Source organism: Giraffa tippelskirchi, chromosome 4, assembly GCF_054371585.1.
Source record: "Giraffa tippelskirchi isolate mGirTip1 chromosome 4, T2T-mGirTip1v1.2.pri, whole genome shotgun sequence".
Classification (NCBI taxonomy): Eukaryota; Metazoa; Chordata; class Mammalia; order Artiodactyla; family Giraffidae; genus Giraffa; species Giraffa tippelskirchi.
This window is the reverse complement of record NC_137278.1, coordinates 98,738,064-98,761,480: the sequence shown is the minus strand read 5'-3', so window position 1 is coordinate 98,761,480 and position 23,417 is coordinate 98,738,064. Positions and strand designations below refer to the sequence as shown.

General features: G+C 54.2%; 1 protein-coding gene and 1 long non-coding RNA gene across 37 annotated transcripts in view; one reads left to right on the top strand and one right to left on the bottom strand.

The window, feature by feature from the left end:
- The window catches only part of FER1L5 (fer-1 like family member 5), a 52,372-nt gene that overhangs the window by 24,694 nt on the left and 4,261 nt on the right, over positions 1–23,417 (top strand). For 10 of the 36 annotated variants that reach the window (XM_081484654.1, XM_081484645.1, XM_081484651.1 and 7 more), the window contains 26 exons: positions 5,030–5,154; positions 6,258–6,358; positions 7,153–7,330; positions 7,410–7,565; positions 8,596–8,727; positions 9,972–10,135; positions 10,460–10,574; positions 12,888–12,990; positions 13,759–13,922; positions 14,043–14,216; positions 14,449–14,593; positions 14,719–14,796; positions 15,860–16,041; positions 16,632–16,793; positions 17,123–17,224; positions 18,495–18,641; positions 18,723–18,885; positions 19,036–19,061; positions 19,926–19,976; positions 20,097–20,201; positions 20,526–20,645; positions 21,183–21,344; positions 21,513–21,604; positions 22,188–22,358; positions 22,555–22,703; positions 23,155–23,294. In XM_081484654.1, coding sequence (XP_081340780.1) covers positions 5,030–5,154; positions 6,258–6,358; positions 7,153–7,330; positions 7,410–7,565; positions 8,596–8,727; positions 9,972–10,135; positions 10,460–10,574; positions 12,888–12,990; positions 13,759–13,922; positions 14,043–14,216; positions 14,449–14,593; positions 14,719–14,796; positions 15,860–16,041; positions 16,632–16,793; positions 17,123–17,224; positions 18,495–18,641; positions 18,723–18,885; positions 19,036–19,061; positions 19,926–19,976; positions 20,097–20,201; positions 20,526–20,645; positions 21,183–21,344; positions 21,513–21,604; positions 22,188–22,358; positions 22,555–22,703; positions 23,155–23,294 — 3,407 coding nt within the window. Of the gene's footprint in view, positions 1–5,029; positions 5,155–6,257; positions 6,359–7,152; positions 7,331–7,409; positions 7,566–8,595; positions 8,728–9,971; positions 10,136–10,459; positions 10,575–12,887; positions 12,991–13,758; positions 13,923–14,042; positions 14,217–14,448; positions 14,594–14,718; positions 14,797–15,859; positions 16,042–16,631; positions 16,809–17,122; positions 17,225–18,494; positions 18,886–19,035; positions 19,062–19,914; positions 19,977–20,096; positions 20,202–20,525; positions 20,646–21,182; positions 21,345–21,512; positions 21,605–22,187; positions 22,359–22,554; positions 22,704–23,154; positions 23,295–23,417 lie in introns of all 36 variants that reach the window. The other 26 variants (XM_081484652.1, XM_081484625.1, XM_081484624.1 and 23 more) reach the window with 14 other exon arrangements.
- LOC145503936 (uncharacterized) lies at positions 10,819–19,156 on the bottom strand. Its single transcript, XR_014051935.1, has 2 exons — positions 13,322–19,156; positions 10,819–11,466 (listed from the first exon to the last, which is right to left on the bottom strand). It is a non-coding gene; the product is annotated as an uncharacterized LOC145503936 (long non-coding RNA).

Sequence of the window (23,417 nt, the reverse complement as noted above, 5' to 3'; positions counted from 1 at the left end):
TATCCAATTACACTCTAATCAGCGTGGCATGAGAGTTCTTATTACTCTGCGTTCTCATCAGTACTTGACCTTGCCTAGCCTTTTCATTCCTGCCAGTCTGGTGGGTATGTTACAAGATCTTGATTTACAGTTTCCTGATTATAAATGGAGGTAGAGCAGCTTTTCATATGTTTACAAACATTTGTCTTTCTTCATCTGTAAAAGTCTATCGAGATCTTTTATCTATTATCCTCAGTTGTCCAACTCTTTGTGACCCCATGGACTATATAATCCATGGAATTCTCTAGGCCAGAATACTTGAGTGGGTAGCCTTTCCCTTCTCCAAGGGATCTTCCCAACCCAGGGATCGAACCTAGGTGTCCCACATTGGAGGCTGATTCTTTACCAGCTGAGCCACAAGGGAAGCCCAACTATTATCCTATTTGGCTCTATTTTTCTTATTGATTTGTACATTATTTTTTCTGGGAATAATCTTTTGTCAGATGTGATTATGTTCTAAATATCTTCTCTAAGTTTGAGGCTTTTCATTCTCTTAATGGTGGCTTTATATTTTTATTGAGGTATTATGAAATATAAAATGCACAGACTTTAGGTGAGTTGGATGAATTTTGGCTCATTCAAGTTCATTTGGGTTTTTCTGTAACATCTTATGGAAAAACTCAAACTTTTTGACCAGCCCAATACATTCACATACACATCATGGACAGAAATTTCCATCATCCCACAGAACTGCCACGTGCCTTTTTTCAGTTAATCTCCCCAACCGCTGGGGGCAATCATTGCTTTGCTTTCTATCACTATAGATTTGTTTTGCTTGTTCTACAGCTTCATGTAAATGAGATCATACATATGGTACCCTTTCTTTTCCTATGGCTTCTTTAGCTCAGCCTAGTATTTTAGGTGGTGGCTCAATGGAAAAGAATCCACCTGCCGATGCAGGAAATGCAGGTTCGATCCCTAGTCTGGGAAGATCTCCTGGAAAAGGAAATGGCTACCCACTCCAGTATTCTTGCCTGAGAAATCCCATGGACAGAGAGCCTAGCGGGCTATAGTCCATGGGGTCACAAGAGAGTCGGACACTATTCAGTGACTAAAAAACAGCAACAGGTGTTTTAAATATTCATCTGTGTGGTTGCATATATCATATTTGACTCCTTTTTATCTCTGATAGCATTCTGTTATATGACTATGACAGTTTACCCATTACCCTGTTTATGGACATTTGGATTGATTCAAGTTTTGGAGTATTATTAGTAAAGCTGCTGTGAACATTCTGGTACAAGTCTTTTGGTGGAAGTGAGCTTGCACTTCTCTTGGGTAAATAGCTAGCAATGGAGTTGGTTTTAAAATATCTAACATTTTCCCCAAGTGGTTGTAGCATTTTACATGCTCACAGCAATGTGTTCCCTTGTTCAAAGCCCTTGTCAACTTTTGGTATTGTCAGCCTTTACCATTTGAATCATTTTGATGGGTGTGAAATTGTACCTAATTGTAATTTTTATTTTTTTGGCCACTCTAAGTGGCTTGTGGGATCTTAGTGTTCTGACCAGGGGTGGGACTTGGCCCCTGCAGTGAAAGCACTAAGTCCTAACCACTGGACTGCCAGGGAATTCCCCTTCATTTTAATTTTAATTTCCATTTCTCTAATCACTAATAATACTGAGCATCTTTTCATGCTCACATATCCTTCTTTAGTGAAGGGACTGTTCAGGCTTTTGCCTATCTTTCATCGTTTCTCTTTTTATATTATTACATTGCAGTTCTTTTACAAGGATACAATTCCTTTGTCAGATAGGTTCTGCTAATATTTTCTTCCTCTCTGTGGTTTATTTATTTATTATTGTGGTCAGGTATCTTACTGTGGCTTTAATTTGAATTTCTTAACATCGAATGATACTGAGCATCTTTTCATATGCTCTTAGCCACTCATGTGTCTTCTTTGCTTATATGGTTAATTCAAGTCTTTGCCCATTTTTTCAGTTGGCTTGTTTGTCTTATTATTGAGTTGTAAGAGTCCTTTATATGTTCTGGATACAAATACTTTATCAGATATAGAATTTGCACATAGTCTGTGGCTTGTCTTTCCATTTTTTTAATGATATCTTTTGTAGTGCAAACATTTTCAACTGACTGAAGTTCAGTTTTTTTTTTTTCTTTCATGGTGTCATATCTAAGAACTCTGCCCAACTCAAGGTCATGAAGATTTTCTACTTTTTCTTCTAAAAATTTTACAGTTTTGATTCTTACATTGAGCTGTATTGTTCTTATTTTGGCCATGGCACAGCATATGGGATCTTAGTTCCCTGACTCCTGCAGTGGAATTGCAGAGTCTTAACCACTGGACCGCCAGGGAAGGTCCCTATGGTTCCTTTTGAATTATCGGTAATTTTCATATGAGTATTCAGTTTTTCAATCACCATTTGTTAAAAAGATTATACTTTTTCCAGGTGAGTTTTCTGAAATTGTGTTTTTAAATATTCTGTTCCATTGTTCAGGTTTTCTACTATTGGGGCTCCATTTATGGGCCTAACAATTCTCCTTACTTTTCTTCTGTATCTGTCATTTTCTCCCTGATCCTTTTTGGCTCTTTATTTCTATCTTATTTTGGTCATTTTTCTTTTTTTTTTTTAAGTCCACTTTTATTTATTTGGCTGCACTGGGTTTTAGTTGCAGCATATGGGATTTTCAATCTTCATTGAGGTTTGCTGAATCTTTAATTGTGGCATGTGGGATCTAGTTCCCTGACCAGGGATCGAACCCTGGGCCCGCTACACTGGGAGCGCAGAGTATTAGCCACTGGGCCACCAGGGAGGTCCCTCGGTTGCCTTTCTTGTTTCCTTGCCTCTCGCCGGATTGTCTGTTGAGTCTAATCCCTGTTGGGCTTCCTTTCATGCCGTCTTCCTTCCTGTAATGTTTTTGTTTTCCCTTCTCCTTTTCTGAGTTTTGCGGCTCACACATCCTCGTCTGAGTCCTGAGTTCGTGCCGGGGGTGTTTTTTAGCTGCACTCTGCCCCCATCCAGCCGTGGCTCCCGCTGTCTGGCTTGTCATTCACCCCTACCCCCAGGTGACTTCTGTCACCCTTCAACCCTCACAGCTCCTCAGGCACTCACAGCTGATTCTGGCAGCCCTTATGTGTATTTTGAGCCTGCAGATTATATCTGTCTCCTTGTTTTGCTGAAAATGGAGTTATTTCCCTTCTCCTTGTTGCTTTTGTATGCTATCCAAGAGCAGCAGAAGAAAATTGCCATCTTGTGTCGGCTCGCTCATATCTGAGAGCCCCAGTCCTGGATCTCTGTTTATTTATCATTCCTGTGATTCACTCAGTGTGAGGGTCTGAAACTGGTGTCCTTCCAACAATTCAGGAAAATTATAAGATACTTGGTCTTTGAAAACGACCTCTTACCCTTCTCTCTTCTAGCTCCTTCTCAAATTTACTCTATCCTCTGTGGAACTTCTCATGCTGTTCCACACATTTTTAAATCTTCCTTCTGTATTTTTCATCTCTTTGGGCTGCATTCTGCATAATTTCTTCTAGATCTTTTAGGAAAAGCCGTAGGTAACTATTCTATTAAAAAAACTTCTGGCAGCTCCCTCTCTCCCACATCATCCTTCTCCATAGCATTTTCCACCATTTGACACACTGTATTTTATATATTTTGTCTTTTTTGATCCCAGTGTGGTTTTTTTTTATAATTCTTGAGTAGACTTTTAATTCAAATATTACACATCTATGGAAAAGTACACAAACCAAAGTATTCAGCTCAATGAATTATTGCAAAGCAAACATAGCCACATAACAACATTCAGACCATGAAACAAAATCCCAGCATCCCAGAGGCCCCTTGAACCTGCCAGCCCCCACCCACACCAAGGGCTGCTGTCCTTCTCCTAACTGACAATTAGTTTTGTCTGGTTTTTAACTTTTTATTTTTTAACTTTTCTTTCTTTTTGTTTTAATTTCTGGATTTAAAAAGTTTATTTATTTATTTATTTGGCTGTGTCGGGTCTTTGTTGAGACACGCGGGATCTTTTGTTGTGGTTCACGGACTCTCTAGTTGCTCCGAGGTATGTGCGATCTGAGTTCCCCCACCAGGGATCAAACCCAAGTCCCCTGCATTGCAAGGCAGATTCTTAACCACTGGGCCACAGGGAAATCCCCAACATAGCATTACAGGGGACACAACTCAACCTGTTTCACCGGGGCGCCCTCTTAGACTGCCCATCTCAGACAGCGCTTGGCTCTCTCTCCTGACCGCTGGGCCCTGGCAGTTGTCACAGAGAAGAGCCAGTTCTCCAAGATTTTCCAGAAACTCAGAGGACAAATGTCCACTTTTCTTCCACTTGCCTCACAGACTTTCTGCTTTGACTTTATTTTCGGTTGCCTGTGAATTTTATTTCAATTCAGCAAAATGTTTCAGAAAAAGAATACCACGGGTTTCATCTAGCTTTCCCTGCCCTTGTTTCAATAAGAATCATGGCCAGGGGACCCAGTCTGCCAGGCCTATCACTGGCTTTTGACCATGCCTGCCCCTCCACCCGACTCCTCTTCACAAGCAGGCCCTTTATGTCAGGTGTATGCCCACCCTAACTAAACTCTGGGTCTCTGAACCCAGGGCCCACTCCTCCTCTGCCTCCTGACACCCAGAAGGAAGACCCCACCTCAAGGCAAACCCAGGCTTTGGCATCTCGCTTGAGTTAGGGGCACAGGCTCTGGAACTGAGTGCCTGCATCACACCACCTGGCTGAGCCATCGCAGGGAAACCACTTCCCATCACTAGCTTGGGTTTTCCCACCTGTGAACTGGAGACTTTGTGAGCCCGAGTGACATGGAGCACCGTGAGGGCTCATCAAAGCATATCCATCCTGAACTGGCCCACAGCCTACCCTCCAGTGGGAGCGGTCCAGTTGGGATGCTTTAGCAGATCACACCCTAGAGGAATGGAGTGGCCCAGGGAAGGTCCTCTGAGAGGGGACACGGTGAGAGGTGTCCCTCAGACACCCCCTCCCCACACATGTCTCTGTGTTCCAGGGAACATCTACCATTACGTGCCCTGGTACAACACCAAGCCTGTTGTGGCCGTGACCTCCTTTTGGGAAGACATCGGCTTCCGTATGAACTGCCTCAACCTCCTCCAGTTCACGCGGGATCGCCTGGTGAGTCATGTGGGCAGGGGAGTGAGGGGGGCCAGGGAAGGACCCAGGTCTTTTTTTGGTTTTTTAATTTGTCTACCCCGGGTCTTTAGCTGTGGCATGCGAACTCTTAGTTGCGGCATGTGGGATCTAGTTCCCTGATCAAGGATGGAACCCGGGCCACCTGCCTTGGGAGCGTGGAGTCTTAGCCAGTGGACCACCAGGGAAGTCCCAGGACCCAGGTCATTGATGGAAGTCTTGGGAAAATGAGTCGCAGCCTTAAGAATCTGGTCACTCAGCTCTCTCATGCGTTCCACACCAGCTCAGGTGCCAGACACAGCACCAAAGACACAAAGACATGTAGACACAATCTCCCCCAGCAGGGAAGTTGGACATGTGATAGTTAGGACACAGAGCAGCAGGGCTGCAGTGGAGACTCAGGTTCTAAGAGCCACAGGGGCAGAGAGACTCAGGTGGGAGGGGTGAGATGAAGAGAGGAGAGTCAGGGGAGCTGTTGGAAAAGGAGATGACATTTGAGCAGAGTCTTGCTGGGGTCAGTGGTGGGGGTGCAGAGAAAGGAACACTGGGCAAAGCCATAGTGATAGGAAGTTCGTGGGTAGCTGGGGTGTGGAGGTGATGAGGAAATAAGACCGGGGGAGCTGGGAAGCGTCAGATCACAAGAAGTCTTAGGTGTGTGTCGAGGGGGGAAGCCACTGATCAGTTTTAGGCAGCAGAGCCCCCTTGGTTCCCCCACCTTAGATGTGACTTGCTCGCACCAACAGAAGGGAAGCCCGAGGTCAAGACCCTGTGACCCCTTCATGGTCCTGCTACATCCTGGCTTCTTCCTGCCACCCATTTTTTCTGTGGGGTAGTTGGGAGGGAATCCTAGCCTTCAATGGTATGTGACAGCTTTGGATATGGACATCTCCAGGTTACCCCTCCGTTCAGTTCAGTTCAGTTGCTCAGCCGTGTCCGACTCTCTGTGACCCCATGGACTGCAGCACGCCAGGCTTCCCTGTCCATCACCAACTCAAAGGTCCCCAAGTCCTGGCTGAAAGCATCCTAGGCCAATCAGCCTGTCCCAGGGGAGCCCCGCACTCACACACTGCTTCTCTCCTGCTGGGCAGAAGGCCAACCTGGACACCCTGAAGTCCATGAGGAATCCGAGGGACCCGGCTCTGCTTCCCCAGTGGGAGAAACTGCTGAGGGAGCTGGTGGAGGACTGCAAGTAGGGGCAGGGGGGCACCTACCCCTGGGGCTAGGGCTGAGCTAGATCAAGTCCACACAAGGCCTGGGGTGCAGACCAGACCCTACAGAACAACTACCCCACTGCCTCCCTCCCGCGCCCCCACCTCCACAGGAAACATAAGCTCAGATCTCTCTCCAAACAACAGAGCTGCTTCTCTGCTGTTCAGGGACCCCCAAAACGGTCCTGACCTCTCCTCCCATCACTGTCCCCTCTACATCCATGCCTGATGCTCCTATCAAACCAAGCTTCTCTCCATTGTCCAGACAAGCCCTGCACGTCCCAGCCCACACCTTCTCCTCCATCACTCATTGCCACAAGGCCCTCATCAGGCTCCTGCCTGTTCTGGAAGAGCCATTGTAAGGCCTCTCTTGGGACTACAGCCCACTTAGAACCCCTCCTCCCCGGGTTGGTTGGCACCCGTCTCACAGCTCACACCTCTGTCCACAAGGAGGTCCTGAGCACGGGCCTGGCACACTGCAGGGGCTGGGAGGACAGGAGCAGGAAGTATGAGAACCCAGGGCCCGACCCACCATTAGCGTGCTTCCTAAGGAGGGCAGGCAGGGCTCCCTCCCACTCTCCAGGCCTGCACTGTCTGCAGGCCTGTCCACCAGGTCGAACAGCTGTTCTGGCCGACTTGGTCTCAGAGGACTGGTCAGCTGGGTCAACCAGTAGGGCAAGATCTCTGGTCTAGTGAGGACACTGAGGCTGGGTGGGATGGTGAGCAGGTGAGATGAGAGAGAGACCAGCCCCCACTCCCCTGGTCCTGGCCACAGGCGGCCGCTGCCCTGCATAACCAGTCAGCCCAAAGCCACCGACCTGGACAAGAACAAGTGGAAGCTCCGCCGCCTCCTTCTGCAGGAACTGGCCCAGAAAGCCAAGCAGGCCCCCGCCAGGGACATGGTGGCCACTGCAGAGGGCTGGCTGTACCGCCTCAATGCCGTGCTCCCCGAGGTGGGTGCTGGATACTCCAGCCGGGAGCAGGCCTTGGTGCCGGCTACTCAGGCAGGCCTGACGCTCTCGCGCCCCGCAGCCCCAGATGAACCTCCCGGATGTGATGATCTGGCTGATGTCCCGGGAGCAGCGGGTGGCCTATGCTCAGGTGCCCGCCCACAGCGTCCTGTTCTCCCCAGATGGGGCCCGGCACTCCGGCAGGTTCTGTGGGAAGACACAGACCCTATTCCTGCAGGTGGGGAGGTCGGGGGTCCTCAGGGGAGGAGAGGGCCCAGGACACCCCAAGGGAGAAGCCTTGAACCCCCCACCCCCACTCCGGGCAGCCCCCATGAGCCTCTGGAGGACATGCCCACTTCCTCTCTGCTGGGCCCTTTACCAGGAGAAATGGGGCTTAAACAGAGGGAGGCGGGAGCCTGGGACCATCAGCATGTACCCGATGCCAAGTCCATGCCCATCATAAATGTTCCTCAAGTTTGTCCCCTCCATCGTCCTCACGCCTCACTCGGTCCTGTCCCTGTCCCCTCTCCCCTGGTCCATGATTGGCTGCTATCTACATATTTAATGCCTTTAAGGTTTGGGCCCCAGCCCTTCCTATCAGATGCAATCCATAAATAAGGCTGACTGAACACAAGTCTCCTGCCCTGAAGACAGTCCTAGCTTCCAGCCTTCCCCTTCTCGCCCCCAGGGAGGCAGGTGGCAGAACTTGCCTCCCACTCAGAGACTCCCTGGCTCCCCATTGCCCTTCCCGCCATTGTGGAAGGCTCCATCCCAATGGTGCCCATCTGAGTCCTCCTTATCTTACAAGAACACTGAGACTTGAATCCTGGTTCTCTGGCTCCCTGGCTTGTGTGAGTTGGGGCCAACCGTGTCTGGCCTCAGCCTGCTCCTCTGTGAAATAGGCCTGGTGATAAACGTACCCACCTTGTAGTGGTGTGTGAGCATTAGAGCATACATGACACATGTGGTACTTAGCACAGCGCCTGGCACATCACATAGCAAGTGTCACTGTCAATGTCACCATCAGCACTACTCCTCCCTAGAGCATTCCCAGGTTCCCGAGTGGCCCTGCCCCTCCGCACTCCTGCACCCCACAGCCTGCACCCCACAACCCGCACCAGCCTCTGTTATGCCTGTCACCCAACTCAGTGTGAAGCCCCTGCTCCCGGGGCTTAGGGTGAAGGAGCAGGTGTGTGTGCCCTTCCCTAACCCATGCCCCTGCCCCGGGGACCCAAACCCCTGTGGTTGCTGACCTGCCTCTGGCTCAGTACCCAGAGGGAGAAGGAGAGAAGGACACCCTCCCCGCCCAGCTCCGGGTCTGCATGTGGCTTGGCAACGTGACTGATAGCAGGGACCTGGAGCTGCTCCGCCAGGGCGAAGTGGTCGTGTATGCAGAGACGGTGAGTGGGGGTGAGGCGGGGGGGCTGGCGGGAGGGTGACTTGGCAACAGCCCAACTCCCAAGGTGGAGAAAAGATTGCTGGCAGAATCTGAAAACCGTAAAAGGAGCTAGAGGAAGGTGACAGAGACTACAGGAGTCCCTTGTTGACAAGCCATGGCCTTGGTGACAGGAGGACAACTGAGTGGTCCCCTGGGGCCAGTCACTTTCACCGGGATGGAGATTTATGGGGAATTTCTCCCAGTTAGTTCAGGGCACACGACAGCCTGGGACCCCTACCCACCCCAGCCGGGGAGGGGGAGTTCTGAAACAGTCAGAGGAACTGGAAATGGGGTATCTTCCCTCAGAACCATAAACCCAGGGGGTGGGTGAGCAACCGGCCAGAGGTTGCTCTATAATCAGAGAAGGGGGAGGACACGGCTCAGGGGAAGGTCCTGAGAATAGAGGGGAAATAAGTTTTGAGTTTCAGACTTCCCAGGTGGCTCAGGGGTAAAGAATCTGCCTGCCGTGTAGGAGACCTGGCATCAGTCCCTGGGTCAGGAGGATCCCCTGGAGAAGGGAATGGCTACCCACTCCAGTATTCTTGCCTGGAGAGTTCCGTGGACAGAGGAGGTTGGTGGGCTACAGTCCATGGCTCGCAGAGTCAGACACAACTGAGCAACTAACACTTCAGACTTTTTAACTGAGTTAAAACCTGTTTTCATGTTTCTAAGTTGCATGCTGTGGATGGAGAGACGGCAGGACTTGGAGGCGCCCAGACAGAGAGGAGTTAGGATGAGTGCAGGGAGCAGGGGCTGAGTGTCCCTCAGGGGAATGTGGAAGAAAGTTCCAGCCCCAGTGGCAGTGGTGGAGCAGGACTGGGTTCCCCAGTGACGTGGGGAGGACAGGTCACGTCGCAGGCAACCAGCTGGCTCTAATGCAGCATCCACCCCACTCCATAGCTGAGCCACCTGGGGTAGAGGTGACCTCTGAGCCTCAGCCTCATCACCTGTGAAATGGGAGTATGTGTCTGAAAGGCGCCTAGCCACATGAGCACTTGATTCATGGCATCTGCCTGTGCTGATGGACAGCAGGGGAGGTGCTGTCCCATTACAGTGACAACACAGCTCTGGCCCAGGCAGGTCCCACGCCCTTTCTTGCCTGGCTCCGAGTTTCTAGGAGGCACATACAGCCCAGGGGAGGAGGCTTTGGGCGGGTGCCAGGTGTGCTGAGGGGTCTGTAGGCACTGACGTTTTCCCCTCTCCCAGTACGAGAACCAGGCCAAGTTTAAGGACCAGTGGGGACAACAGTTCCTGCAATGCTGCCCCAACTTCTCGGACGTCATGGGCCACAAGGCTCTTCCCAAGGAAGATTTCAAAGAGCCCCATGGATGGCACTGGGAGGGTCCGTGGACAGTGGAGCCTCAGAGGAGGTGAGGCTGGGGCATGGGGCCTGGAGCCTGTGTGCCCCTGGATGGGCAGGCTTGGAGTTGGCACTTCATTTTACCCAGGAGGGCCAGTAGGCAGCAACTCAGGGAGGCAGGCATACAGCCACTGAGACCTGGTCTGGGCGCTGGGGTGCACAAGATGCAGGGCCCTGCCCACCCCCCTACCCTGCATGCTAGGCCCCGCTGCCCAGCCTTGCCTAGAGCAGGTGCTGCTGCCAGGTATGGGAGTGCTTGGCCAGCAAAGGAGGACTCCAGGGGCTCGTAAGCTCAGGGAGGTGTGCTGGGAACTTGGGGTCTCATCGCCCCCAGGCTGCTCCTGGACACAGACATCAACAAGAGCCAGGTACTGGAGGAGGTGTATGAGAACCAGCGCCGGGATGCCATGGGGGCCTGGGTGCCTGCTGCCACCCCCAATACGGATGTGGTGAGCAGGGGGCATGGGGGACAATCCATGCTCCCGGGGGGTGCCTGGGAAGCTGGGAGCGCTGGATCAGTGGGACCCTGGTGAGCACTGATGGGGTTTGTATCCCAAGGTGGCAGGAAGAGGTGCCCTAAGTGAGACTGGAAGAACAACAGAGTGTCTCTGTCCCCCGTGCAAAGGCAGTGCTTTTACCCAGAATAGGAGACTCTGTTTAGGGCTGGTCTAAACCAACACTGTCCAAGAGAACTTTTTTTTTGAAGTTTTATTTTTTATTGCAGTAAAGCCAATTAACAATGTTGTGATAGTTTCAGGTGGACAGCAAAGTAACTCAGCCATACACATACATATATCTGTTCTCCCCCAAACTCCCCTCCCATCCAGGCTGGCACATAACATTGGGCAGATTTCCCTGTGCTATACAGTAGGCCCTTGTTGATCATCCATTTTCAATACAGCAGGGTATACATGTCCATGCCAAACTCCGTAACTATCCCTTCTCCCCCAGCAACCATAAGTTCATTTTCTAAGTCTGTGAGTCCAAGAGAACTTTCTGTGATGATAGAAATGTTCCATATCACCACCGTCCACATGTGGCTATTGAGTGCCTGAAATGTGGCCCTTGCGGGAGTGAGGAACTGAACTTTAAATTTTGTTTCTTTCCTATTTGGTCACACTGCACAGCTTGTGGGATCTTTGTTCTGTGACCAAGGATCAAGCCTGGGCCTCTGGCAGTGGAAGCTCAGAGTTTTAACCATTGGACCACGAGGGAATTCCCAAATTTTGTTTCATTTTAATGAACTTAAATAGGAAAGGAGCCCCAGGAGGCTGGTGGGCTTCTCAGGTGGCTCGGTGGTAAAGAATCCACCTGTCAATGCAGGAGAGACAAGTTCAATCCCTGGGTTGGGAAGATCCCTTGGAGGAGGAGATGGCAGCCCACTCCAGTGTTCTTGCTGGAGATCCCATGGAGAGAGGAGCCTGGTGGGTTATGGTCTATAGGGTCGCAAAGAGTCGGACACAACTGCACAACTGAGCACAAGCACATGGAGTCTGGTGGCTGCTGACTGGATCAGCTCAGTCCAGCCGCTCAGTCGTGTCCAACTCTGTGCCCCCAGGGACTGCAGCACGCCAGCCTTCCCTGACCATCACCAACTCCCAGAGCTTGCTCAAACTCATGTCCATTGAGTCAGTGATGCCATCCAACCATCTCATCCTCTGTCGTCCCCTTCTCCTCCTGCCCACAATCTTTCCCAGCATCGGGGTCTTTTCCAGTAAGTCAGTTCTTTGCATCAGGTGGCCTAAGTATTGGAGTTTCAGCTTCAGTGTCAGTTGTTCCAATGAATATTCAGGACTGATTTCCTTTAGGATGGACTGGTTGGACCTCCTTGCAGTCCAAGGTACTCTCAAGAGTCTTCTCCAGCACCACAGTTCAAAAGCATCAATTCTCTGGCACTCAGCCTTCTTTATGGTCCAACTCTCACATCCACACATGACTACTGGAAAAACCATAGTTTGACTAGACAGACCTTTGTTGGCAAAGTAATGTCTCTGCTTTTTAGTCTGCTGTCTAGGTTGGCCATAACTTTTCTTCCAGGGAGCAAGCACCTTTTGATTTCACGGCTGCAGTCATCTGGAGCCCCCCAAAATAAAGTCTGTCACTGTTCCCATTGTTTCCCCATCTGTTTGCCATGAAGTGATGGGACAGGATGCCATGATCTTAGTTTTATGAATGTTGAGTTTTAAGCCAGTTTTTTTATTCTCTTCTTTCACTTTCATCAAGAGGCTCTTTAGTTCTTTGCTTTCTGCCATAAGGGTGGTGTCAACTGCATACCTGAGGTTATTATTTCTCCCAGCAATCTTGATTCCAACTTGTGCTTTATCCAGCCTGGTAGTTTGCATGATGTACTCTGCATGTAAGTTAAATAAGCAGGGTGACAATATACAGCCTTGACGTACTCCTGACTGGATCGCGAGGTTAACTCACGTCTCACAGGCTGGTCTCCTCTGCACAGGGCAGAGCTGGCTTGGGTGTGGGCAGGCAGCAGTATCCCCCTGAGATTCAGTCACGCTCTTTTACTTTCATAGTTATACGTATGGTTATTTCCTATTTATGGTGAGTGGTTATATAAAGTTTATATAAAACTGATAGTGCTTATATAAAGTTTCCTTTTAAAAATGCATGTACAGGTTAGAAAGGCAAACCCATAGAAGCATATTAAGTGAACACTCGGGTGGCACTAGACGTAAGAAGCACTGTCTGCTCCTGGGGTGGGAGGCCACGACGGCCGCTATAGGCCCGTCCTCTCTGTCCACCCACAGAATGGAGAGCCTGTGGAGGCCCGGGAGATTGTGAAGTGCCCCCAAGGCTGGCACGTGAAGAAAACCTGGGCTGTGGAGCTGAACCACGCAGTGGACAATGAGGGTCAGTCCTCTGGACACTGGCTGAGGGCGGAAGGGCCTGGAGCTGAAAACCGCCAAGCTCTCGGGTAGAGTGGGCCTATGTCCCTGGGGTCCCCAGCCTTCAGAGAGTGGGGCCTCCCTACTTGCCACAGACATGGGCCCCAGCTTTCAGACAGGTATGTGCATGCGTGCTAAGGCACTTCAGTCATGTCTGACGCTTTACAACCCCATGGATTGCCAGGCTCCTCTGTTCGTGGGGATTCTCCAGGCAAGAGTCCTGGAGTGGGTTGCTATTTCCTCCTCCAAGGGATCTTCCAAACCCAGGGACTGAACTCGAGTGTCTTCTGTCTAACCTGCACTGGCAGGCGGGTTCTTTACCACTACCTCCATCTGGGAAGCCCATGGCTGAATGCCTCCTGGGCACATGAACTGAGGTCAAGTCCAGAGCTTGGTTCACCCTAGTGGCCCCAGGGAAGGGGCAATGAATTGGCTAGGAGTCAGAAGACCGGGGCTCAGGATGCACGCTCTGCTGCTTATGAACTGGGTGATCTTGTGCGGGTCCCAGGGCATCTGTGAGCTCACCTTCCTCATCTGTAAGATGAGCTGTCAGGCTCAGGCTACCTGGGTGATGCTGTGTGACCACACCTTTCCTTGTGGCCCAGACAGACCTGGACGTGAGGGACAGCACTACCCCCTTGGCCTGCCCTTCCTGGAGCCTGTCTCTCAGGGCCCATCCAAGCCCCTGAGCCTGTGGCCCCGGGCACCCACAGGCCATGTCTTGGCCCTGCAGGCTGGGAGTACGGCGTGGGCATCCCGCCCTCGGGGCTGCCCCAGGTCTGGAACTCGGTGGAGAAGACCTACTACTCACGCCGGCGCCGGCGCTGGGTGCGGGTGCGCTACCGGGACCACAGGCAGCTGAGCCACGAACAGGAGACCCTCTCCTTCCTGCAGCTGGTGAGGGGCCACCTGGGCAAGGACCGGTGGGACCACAGGGCGGGAGGTGGGGCCCACAGAGGGGGCACACTCACACCCACACCCACACCGGGTGAGAGGGAGCCTCTGCTCTCCCCACAGCACCACCCCGGCCTGGCTGAAGACGAGGCAGGCTGGGAGTACGGCGTCTTCGGCTCCAAGTTCCACCTGAACCCTCAGCCCCAGAGCCGCTTCCGCCGGCGCTGCTGGCACCGGAGGCTGGCCCCCAACAAGGTCAAGGGCATTGCACCCATATTCCTCCTGGAGGGATCCTTGGTAAAGCCCCAGTGGGCTAGGGGTCTCCCCATCTGCAACCCTGCCTCCGGAGCCAGGGGCCCCTGGCGAGGCAGGCAGCCGGAGATGCCCTGTGTGGTCAGATGCAGTGACCGCTGCGGGGTGGTGGAGGGGACATGCTTGGGCTTTGGCTGGGGAGAAGGGTGACCTGGGCCTGGGCTGGAAGTGACAAGAAAGGCACTCAAGAGCCTCAGGGAGTCTGTCCTGGGCACAGAGCACAGATATGAAAGAGCAGGCGAAGAGGGAGGTGGACATGGTTTCGTCCACACGGAGGCTGGACAGAATCAGGAGCTCCTGGAGGGCGCCCACAGCGATCACCCAGACGCCCAACCTGCCCTTCATCTACTGCGTCTTCAACAGTGAGTGTGCAGCGGAGAGTCTGCTTGGGTGGCCCCAGAGGCACCCAGTGCCTGAGGGCGGGGAGCGGGGGCCTGAGGTGGGGGGCCTGAAGGCAGGTAGCAGACATGGCTCCTCTCTTTCCCAGAGCCCCACTACTACCAGCTCTTCTGCTACATCTACCAGGCCCGGAACCTGATGTCCAGCCATGTCCAGACATTCCAGGGTAGGCAAGGGCACCCCTTCTCCGCCAGCCTCTCAGGGACCCCCCCATTTGACTGCACAGCAGTATAAAGGATGGCAAGGAAGGGGGTGACGGACATGCAGACCCCTGCCCCCAGCAGCTCATGACCCTGGTTTGGGGAAAAGACACAAGAACAGGGAACACAGGACGGGAGCAGCCTTTCAGCATGTCCCCAACACTGTGAAATCAAGAAGGGGCGGCTTCACCCCAGAGGAGGCCACTTAGCTGGGCCTTGAAGAGGGAGACGGGGGAGGAGACATGCAGGCAAGAGAGAGGGCGACAGGCTTGGGCTCCACTTGTCCCTTGCATCGGGTAGATGACGGGGATGAGGCTTGGCAATTTCCGGCCCCACATGGAGATTTCAGGTGCCCTGGGCTGGCAGTGGCCCTGTTTGTCAGGAGCCAGAGTGCTGGACGGGATCTAGCCGGGGCGGTGGGTGTCCGCTGGAAGCTGTGTCCATTGGGAACATCGAGAGGGCTTCCCTGGTGGCTCAGCAGTAAAAAATTCGCATGCAGTGCAGGAGATGCAAGAGATGTGGGTTTGATCCCTGGGTGGGGAAGATCTCCTGGAGGAGGAAATGGCTACCCACTCCAGTATTCCTGCCTGGAGAATCCCATGGACAGAGGAGCCTGGCGGGCTACAGTCCATGGGGTTGCAGAGAGTCAGATACCACGGACCAGCTAAACCACCAGCACCCTCTTCAAAAGGGCCTTGTGACGTCCCTTGATGCCAAGGCCACCTGCTGATAATGAGGAGGAGCAGCCACGTACATGTAGCCTGGTCCCCAGAACCCCTCCAGAGAGCCACTGGGCGCTCTGAGTCTGTGATGTCTGGACCCCAGCCATGACAGTTTAAGGTGGCCTCTGGCTACCAGCCCACAGGCTCTGTGCCTAACGCTGAGGTGGCCTTCTGGGGGAGCTGGAATGGCTGCGGCTGGCTGGCCTGAGCCTCCCTAGGCACTGGGTCCACTGGTGACAGCGGCCAGAAGAGGGGAGGGCTTCACTCAGTAGCTCCAAGGCACTACCTCCTCAACTTCTGCCCCCAGAGCCCTTCATCAGGCTGGTCTTCTTGAACTACAGCCAGTGCACCCAAACCCTGAAGAGTTCTGCAGCCCCCACATGGGCCCAGACGCTCATCTTTCAGCACCTCCTTTTGTACGAGAACCCTCAGGACACCAGAGAGAGCCCACCATGTGTGGTGTTGGAACTGTGGCAGCGGGACCCCAAGGTGAGGTGGGCTAGGCTGGGCAGAGCTCTGAGGAGACTGTATTTTATTTATCTTATTTTATTTGCTTTGTTGTGCGGCATGACCGGGGCTTCCCAAGTGTTGCTAGTGGTAAAAAACCCACCTGCCAGTGCAGGAGACGTAAGAGATGCTTGTTGGATCCCTGGGTTGGGAAGATCCCCTGGAGGAGGGCACGGCAAGGCACTCCAGTCTTCTTGCCTGGAGAATCCCATGGACAGAGGAGGCTGGCGGGCTGCAGTCCATGGGGTTGCAAAAGAGCTGGACACGACTGAAGAGATAGGACTTATGCATGCACGCGGCATGAAGAAATCTTAGTTCCCTGGCCAGGGATTGAATTCATGCCCCCTGAAGTGGAAGTGAGGAGTCCTAACCACTGGACCACCAGGGAATTCCTGTGAGGCATTATTATTGTAAAGGAGAATATTCAGAAAGTGCTCAATGAGGCTGATTCGCAGAGCACGTCCTGAGAACATAAATGTCAGCCCTGATGCTGGAGTTGTCAGAATCCTGGGAGGAGCCGGAATGCTGCCAGCTTGGCCCCCATGTTCTATGAACTTCCCCCTTCCCTCCAGGGCAATGAGACACTGTGGGGACGGAGCATGTGGTACCCGGTGGTCTGGCTGGATGCCCACGACCGGATCCTGCCCCCGATGAGGTGGCACCCCCTTGTAAAAGGGCTGGAGGATGAAGAGGGTGAAATCTTGGCGTCCTGTGAGCTGATCCTTGAGACTGAGGTGCTAGGAGACAGGGCCCAGCTGGGAGGTGGGGTACTCAGCGCCTCCACCCTGCCCCACTCCTCTGCTATGGGTTCCCACAACCAGCAGCCCCCAAGCCCAGTCCCTCAAGAAAGTCCTGGGGGTCCCCAGCTCAGACACCACTGGGCCGGGTGGTGCGGACCTGCCCTGCCTCTCCATGACTCCGACACTAGCTTCTGCCCAAAGGGCTCCAGGGCCGCCTCAGCTGAGCGCTCTCAGGGTCCTGCTTGAGTGGGAGAGGGGGGTCAATAGGACCAGACCAACGGGGCCTCATCTCCCTTTTCCTCTGCCTCATCCCATCCCTTCAGAGTCTCAGACAGCATCTGCCCATCTTAAGTGTGCCCTGGAAGAATGGCATCTACATCCTCCCCAAGAGCATCCAGCCCACGCTCAGGAAAATGGCTATTGAGGTGACAAAGAGTGGAGCGGGGCAGGCGGGTGGGCGGGGCACAAGCTGTCCCCAAAGCAGCTGAGCATCACGGAGCACTCGCTGCTGACCCTCTTGTGCCTCTGCCTACCTGACCCAAAGCTTGGACCCCGAGAAGATACCCTGTGAGAGACACAAGGAGACAGGGGAGATATGAAGGGCAGAAACTCTGATAGAGTATTTGCAGTATTTTAACGCAAATCTCTGCAACAGCAAGATATCACTAGTGCCATCACGAGGTGGCACTAGTGGTAAAGAACCTGCCTGCTAATACAGGAGACGTAAGAGACATGGGTTCCATCCCTGGGTTGGGAAGGTCCTCTGGAGAAGGAAATGGCAACCCACGCCAGTATTCTTGCCTGGAGAATCTCATGGACAGAGGAGCACGGTGGGCTACAGTCCAGGGGGTCACAGAGTCGGACATGACTGAGTGGCTTGGCACCCAGCAGGTCATAGACAAAGGGCTTTAGCATTTCTTACCTACTGTGTGTGAGCCTCACGTGGCCCCTGAGCAAAAATTAGGGACTGCCACCTTCCAGAGAAGGAAATTCAGGCTCTGAGAAATAACACATCCACGCACAGCGACATAGCGGCTCAGTGGCAGCACCAGAGTTTAGGCCCGGCCCTGCCAGACTCCAAATGCCAGGACGTTTCTCACCTCTTCTGAGAGTAGCATGGAGGGCCCCATGTTAGAACCTATGTGCCTGCCACAAACCTGGCCAAGGGTGGACAATAGTCAGGTCTTCCCAGCACCATAGCCCAGATCAGGCCAGGTGGCTGGTTCGCACTCTGCCCCGAAGCAGCTCTATGCAGAGGGTGTGGACAGCTCGTGCGGTGCCCAGTGTTGGTCCACTGAGAGCGAGATCTCAGGGCACTATCTCGCCGACTGGTCATGGAGTTCTGTGGGACCCAAGTCAGCCATGAGCTAGAGGGCACAGCCATGCCTAGGAGCCCGGGGGCCACATCAGCTGCTGTAGGCCTGGGAGGCAGCCAGCTTCAGGAACTCACCCCCAAGAGAAATGATTAGAGGCCAGAAGGGCAGCAAGGGCAGTACCCCTATCATGGGGGAGAGAGGAATGTGCCTGGGCCTGGGGGACGAGCGCCCCTCCTCACGGGAGAGGGGCCTGGGTGAGCCGCCAGACTCCGCCATTGCCCAGCCTCGTGCCCTGGCCCTGCAGGCCCCCCAGCCAGGCTGGGACCCCGATACAAAGGCACTGTCTGTTCCCGTCCCCACCCCCTCTCCATCCCCGCAGATGCTGGTCTGGGGCCTTCGCAACATGAAGCAGGTGCGCTCGCCCCGGCTCCTGGTGGAATGCTGGGAGGAGTCCCTGCAGACCGAGCCCATCAGGGACTTCCAGACCAATCCCAACTTCACCCAGTCAGCCCTCCTCCTCACACTGGTAAGGACACCGTGGGCGAGGGCTGGGACAGTGCCCGTCCCACGGGAAGCCTCATGCCCTGGCCTGTTCCGGGGGCTGCAGTACATGCCTATGGAGGAGGCCTTTGCGCTGCCCCTGGTGCTGAAGGTGGTGGACAATCAGGACTTCGGCCAGGAGACCGTGGTGGGTCAGGCCAACGTTGACTCTCTGCAGCCCTACTTCTGTGACCCCTGGGCCGAGGACTATGTGCCCCCGCGGCCCCCAAGTACGACCCTCTCTCCGCGCCCCTCCCCAGGCCTCACCCCTGGGCTGACCCTGGGAGTGGGTGAGGCCCTGGCCACCCTGCGTGGGGGTGCCCCTCCTCCTCCCCCTCATCCCCTCTCCTGAGACTCACAACTGCACTTTCTCCACGCAGCGCTGTCTGTGAAAAAGTATCAGGAGGTGAGTGAAGGGCCAGAGGCCCCGTGCCATTTCAGGAAATGGCCCTTGTGCCTGAGGAGGGTGGATTAAACAGAGCTCTGATGTCTGTGCCTCCAGGGTGAGGCCTACTTGTTCACGGAAACTCAGGAGCAGTGATTCTCAATCTGGGTGCACATTAGAATTGCTCAAGAACTTTAAAAAGCCCTGATGGCCAGACTATTGACCAATTGCTGGGGGTAGGACCCAGGTGGCATCAATCTCTTTTTTTTCCCAAGGGCTTCCCTGGTGGTTCAGACAGTAAAAAATCCTGCCATGTAGGAGATATGGGTTTGATCACTGGGTGGGGAAGATCCTCTGGAGAAGATCCCCTGGAATGGCTACCCACTCCAGTATTCTTGCCTGGAGAATTCCATGGACAGAGGAGCCTGGCAGGCTATAGTCCATGGGGTCACAAAGAGTGGGACACGACTGAGTGACTAACGCTTTCATACCCCACCCCACCCCAAGTGATTCCAGTGTGTCTGAACTTCAGAACTACTGCCCTGGAGCAGCACCTGTCGACTTTGAATGCACAGGAATCCTTGGGACATCCTGAACAAATGCAGATTCGGATCCAGGAGCCTGGGGTGGGGCTTAAGGCTCCACTTCTGAGCCTTCTGGAGTTCAATCTGGGCTGCAGGCAACGAGAAAACCTAGAACAAACCTTCCCTTCCTTCTTGGCCCCAATCCTATGTCTGAGGATCCCTGAATTAAGAGGCCTCTGTGAATGGAAGGGAGCCAGGGAAGGAAGCCGTGACCTCGAGTCTGTTCTCCCCTGGGAAGTGGGAGACGGTGGGCGGGCTGGGCGGCTGGGCCTTCCCTCACTCATGTGCAGTCCTTTTTCAGCTTCTAGGTTACCTCTGTGAAAAGTTCTGGTTCAAGTCCAGCAAGGCTGAGGTGATGGAGGCTCAGCCTCGGGGAATAAGGAACAACCCTGGGCAGCTCAGGGAGGGGTGAGGGCAGAGGAAGCCACCGTGCCCCTTCCCCAGGGGCCAAAATGCCCCCTCTCCCTGCCAGGACGAATTTGACCAGGAAGTAGACTGGTGGAGCAAGCTGTTCTGGGCCACTGGAGATGCTCCCCAGACCTTGAAGTACAAGTACAAAGACTATCACACCCTGAAGGTTTGCAGGCCCCTGAGAGCACGGACCGCTGAGGCATGAGAGAGTCTGTGGGGAAGGCCAGCACACGGGTACCAAGTCCTCAGGGAACCGCCAAGCTGGCGGAGACACGGGGAGAGGGGCAGCAGGGGTTGTTCCCTCACCATCTTCACAAGACTCTGGACCACATGACCGCTGGCCACACTCTTCCAGGAACCAGCGCTCCCACTGGTAGCAGCTGTGCTGACCCCAGGAATCCCTCCACCCGCCCCATCCTAGGAATGGTCCCCTCTGGCCAGGCCCTGGCCGGCTCCCCCCACCAGCGGGGTCTTCTGCGCCCTCCCACAGGTGTATGACTGCGAGCTGGAGGCTGTGCCAGCCTTCCAAGGCCTGCAGGACTTTTGCCAGACCTTCAAACTCTACCAGGAACGGCCCAGGCAGGACAGCCCTGTGGTAGGGGAGTTCAAGGTGTGTGTCCCGCCCTGCGTGGCTGCACCCATCACCCTGGGCCCCTTCTGCCCGGGGGAAGACTCTGATAGGAGCCCTGGTTCTATATGTTCATTGTGAGGACAGGCATGGAGGGCTTGACAGTCTTGGGAGCAGGGGGCAGAGATTGACCTCTGCAGGGATTCAGGGTTGCCTCCCCTGACGCAGGAAGGGCTAGAGCTTTTCAATCCCCGCTCAGGCTCAAGAGCTTTTGAAAAGAAGTGCGGACCTGGAGGGGTGGATGGGGGTGGAAAGAGAGCTCCCTTCAGCAGAAACTGAGATCTCAGTTCCTGTGTTAACACCCCTCTGAATGCCCTTCCTGATCACCCCTCCTGAACACTGTGGTCCTGGCTGAGCATCTCTGCAGCACTTGCCCCCACCGGTGGGTTTCAGGTCCTGCCATCCTCAACATAACCCACTCTTCTGACCTGGGACCTGGGGCCCCTCCTGGAGGGAGTTACACAGCCAGGCCGCTGCCAGGCTGGTGGCCAAGACCTTCCCTCCTTGACACACGCACAGGGCCAATTCCGCATCTACCCCTTTCCTGAGAACCCAGAAGCTCCCAAGCCCCCTCGCCAGTTCCTGCTTTGGCCTAAGAAAGAGGACTTCCCCCAGCAGTGTGTGGTGCGGGTGTACATTGTGCGAGCCATCCACCTTCAGCCCCAAGACATCAACGGCCTGGTAACCAGCATCCCCGAACCGCAGCACTCAGCTTCCCCTACACCTCACTCTGCACCCCAGCCTCCCCTCAGGCTGATGCCCAGACTCCAACTCCCCAAAGGCCCCGTCTGTACAAAGGGCTCCCCTCTGACCCACTCCTGCCCTCCCTCACTTCTCTCTGAACCCCAGTGTGACCCTTACGTGATCCTGAAACTGGGACAGACGATGCTTGGCAACCGGGACAAGTACCAGCCCAACACTCTGGACCCCATCTTTGGCGTGTGAGCTGCCCCAGTGTGCCCGGTCCCATCCCCTGTGGGTCGGGAGCAGTCCCGGAGGCAGAGAATGCTCAGGTTCTTTTCTAGCTTCTGCGTTCCTAGCACCATGTTCAACACATGGACAAAGCACCAGCACCAACGGGCAGCCCACCTCTCCTCTCCCTCTCAAACACGTCGCCCTGGAAGGGAGCTCAGAGTCCTGCACCCCAGGCCTATCAAAAATTACTCCCAGGATTTCCCTGGTGGTCCAGAGGCTAAGACTCCACACTCCCAATGCAGTGGGCCTAGGTTTGATCCCTGCTCAGGGAACTAGGTCCCACATGCCACAACTAAGAGTTCACACGCCACAACTAAAGATCCTGTGTGCCACAACTAAGACCCAGAGCAGCCAAATAAACAAAAAAAGTTGCTCCCACCAGGCCTGAGGGCTGGTTATTGGCAGATGACAGTCACGCCAGGCTCTGCTCTCTGTATTCACCGGGACCAAACACAGTGGGGCACAGGCCCATGGGGCCAGGATGCTGGAGACGGAAGCAGGTGGATAACATGGTCTTCAGTCTCTGTGTCTCCAACACCCTCCACCTAGGATGTTTGAACTGAGCTGCACCATCCCCTTGGAGAAAGACCTAGAGATCCAGCTATATGACTTTGACCTATTCTCACCTGATGACATGATTGGAACCACAGTCATTGACCTTGAAGACCGACTCCTGTCTGGCTTTGGAGCTCGATGTGGGCTCTCCAAATCCTATTGCCAGTGAGGACCTGAGCTTGGCGGGGCAGTGGGCAAGGGAGCAGGTGAGGGTGGAGGAGGGAGCCCACAGCTCCCCTTGAAGACACCTGCATCCTGGGCCGGGGAGCCGGGGCCCAAACCCATCTGCATGCCCACTCCCAGCACTGGTCAGCCTGCAGCGGGCAGCAGGGGCTTCTCCAGGACTCGGGTCTCCCCACAGGTCAGGGCCCTTGAGGTGGCGGGATCAGATGCCCCCAAGCTTGCTCTTGGAGCACCACGCCAAGCGAAAGGGACTACCGCCGCCTCTCTTCAGCCCTGCGGGTGACTCTGTTTTTTACAACGGGAAAAAATTCGAACTGCAAAGCTTTGGTGAGGAGCGTACACACCTGCCAGCAAGCACAGGGCCAGGCCTCTGCCTCCAGTGGGGCTCAGGATGGAGGAATTGCCAGAGGGCATTACCCCCCACTCTGTCCCCTGCACACATGCTAAGTTGTTTCAGTCCTGTCCAACTGTGTGACCCTATGGACTGCAGCCTGCCAAGCTCCTCTGTCCATGGGATTCTCCAGGCATGGAGTTGGTTGCCATTTCCTGTTCCAGGGGATCTTCCCAACCCAGGGATTGAACCCACATCTCTTTAAGTCTACCTGCATTGGCAGGAGGGTTCTTTACCACTAGCGCCACCCTGTCCCCTACCCTCCTGTAATGGATAACCAAGTCTGCCTCCCAGGCTGAGGGTGGAGAAGGCGGGGCCCACGTGGGGGATGGGAAGGCCCCTGACTTCCTGATACTCTCCTCCCGTCCCCTCCCCTCTCCGATACAGAACTCAAGCCCCCTACAGCGCGCTTCTTGGGATCTAAGAAAGAGCGCCTGGCTCTGTACCTTCTGCACACCCAGGGGCTGGTACCCGAGCACGTGGAGACCCGCACTCTATACAGTGACAGCCAGCCGGGCATCGACCAGGTATGAGACTTGAGGGGCTGGAGCGGGAGGTGGGGAAGCCCCACCATCTAGGATGAGAGGGGCAGGAAAGGCCAGGCATCCACAGGTGTGAGTGCAAAGATGACAAAACACGTTCTGAGTGTG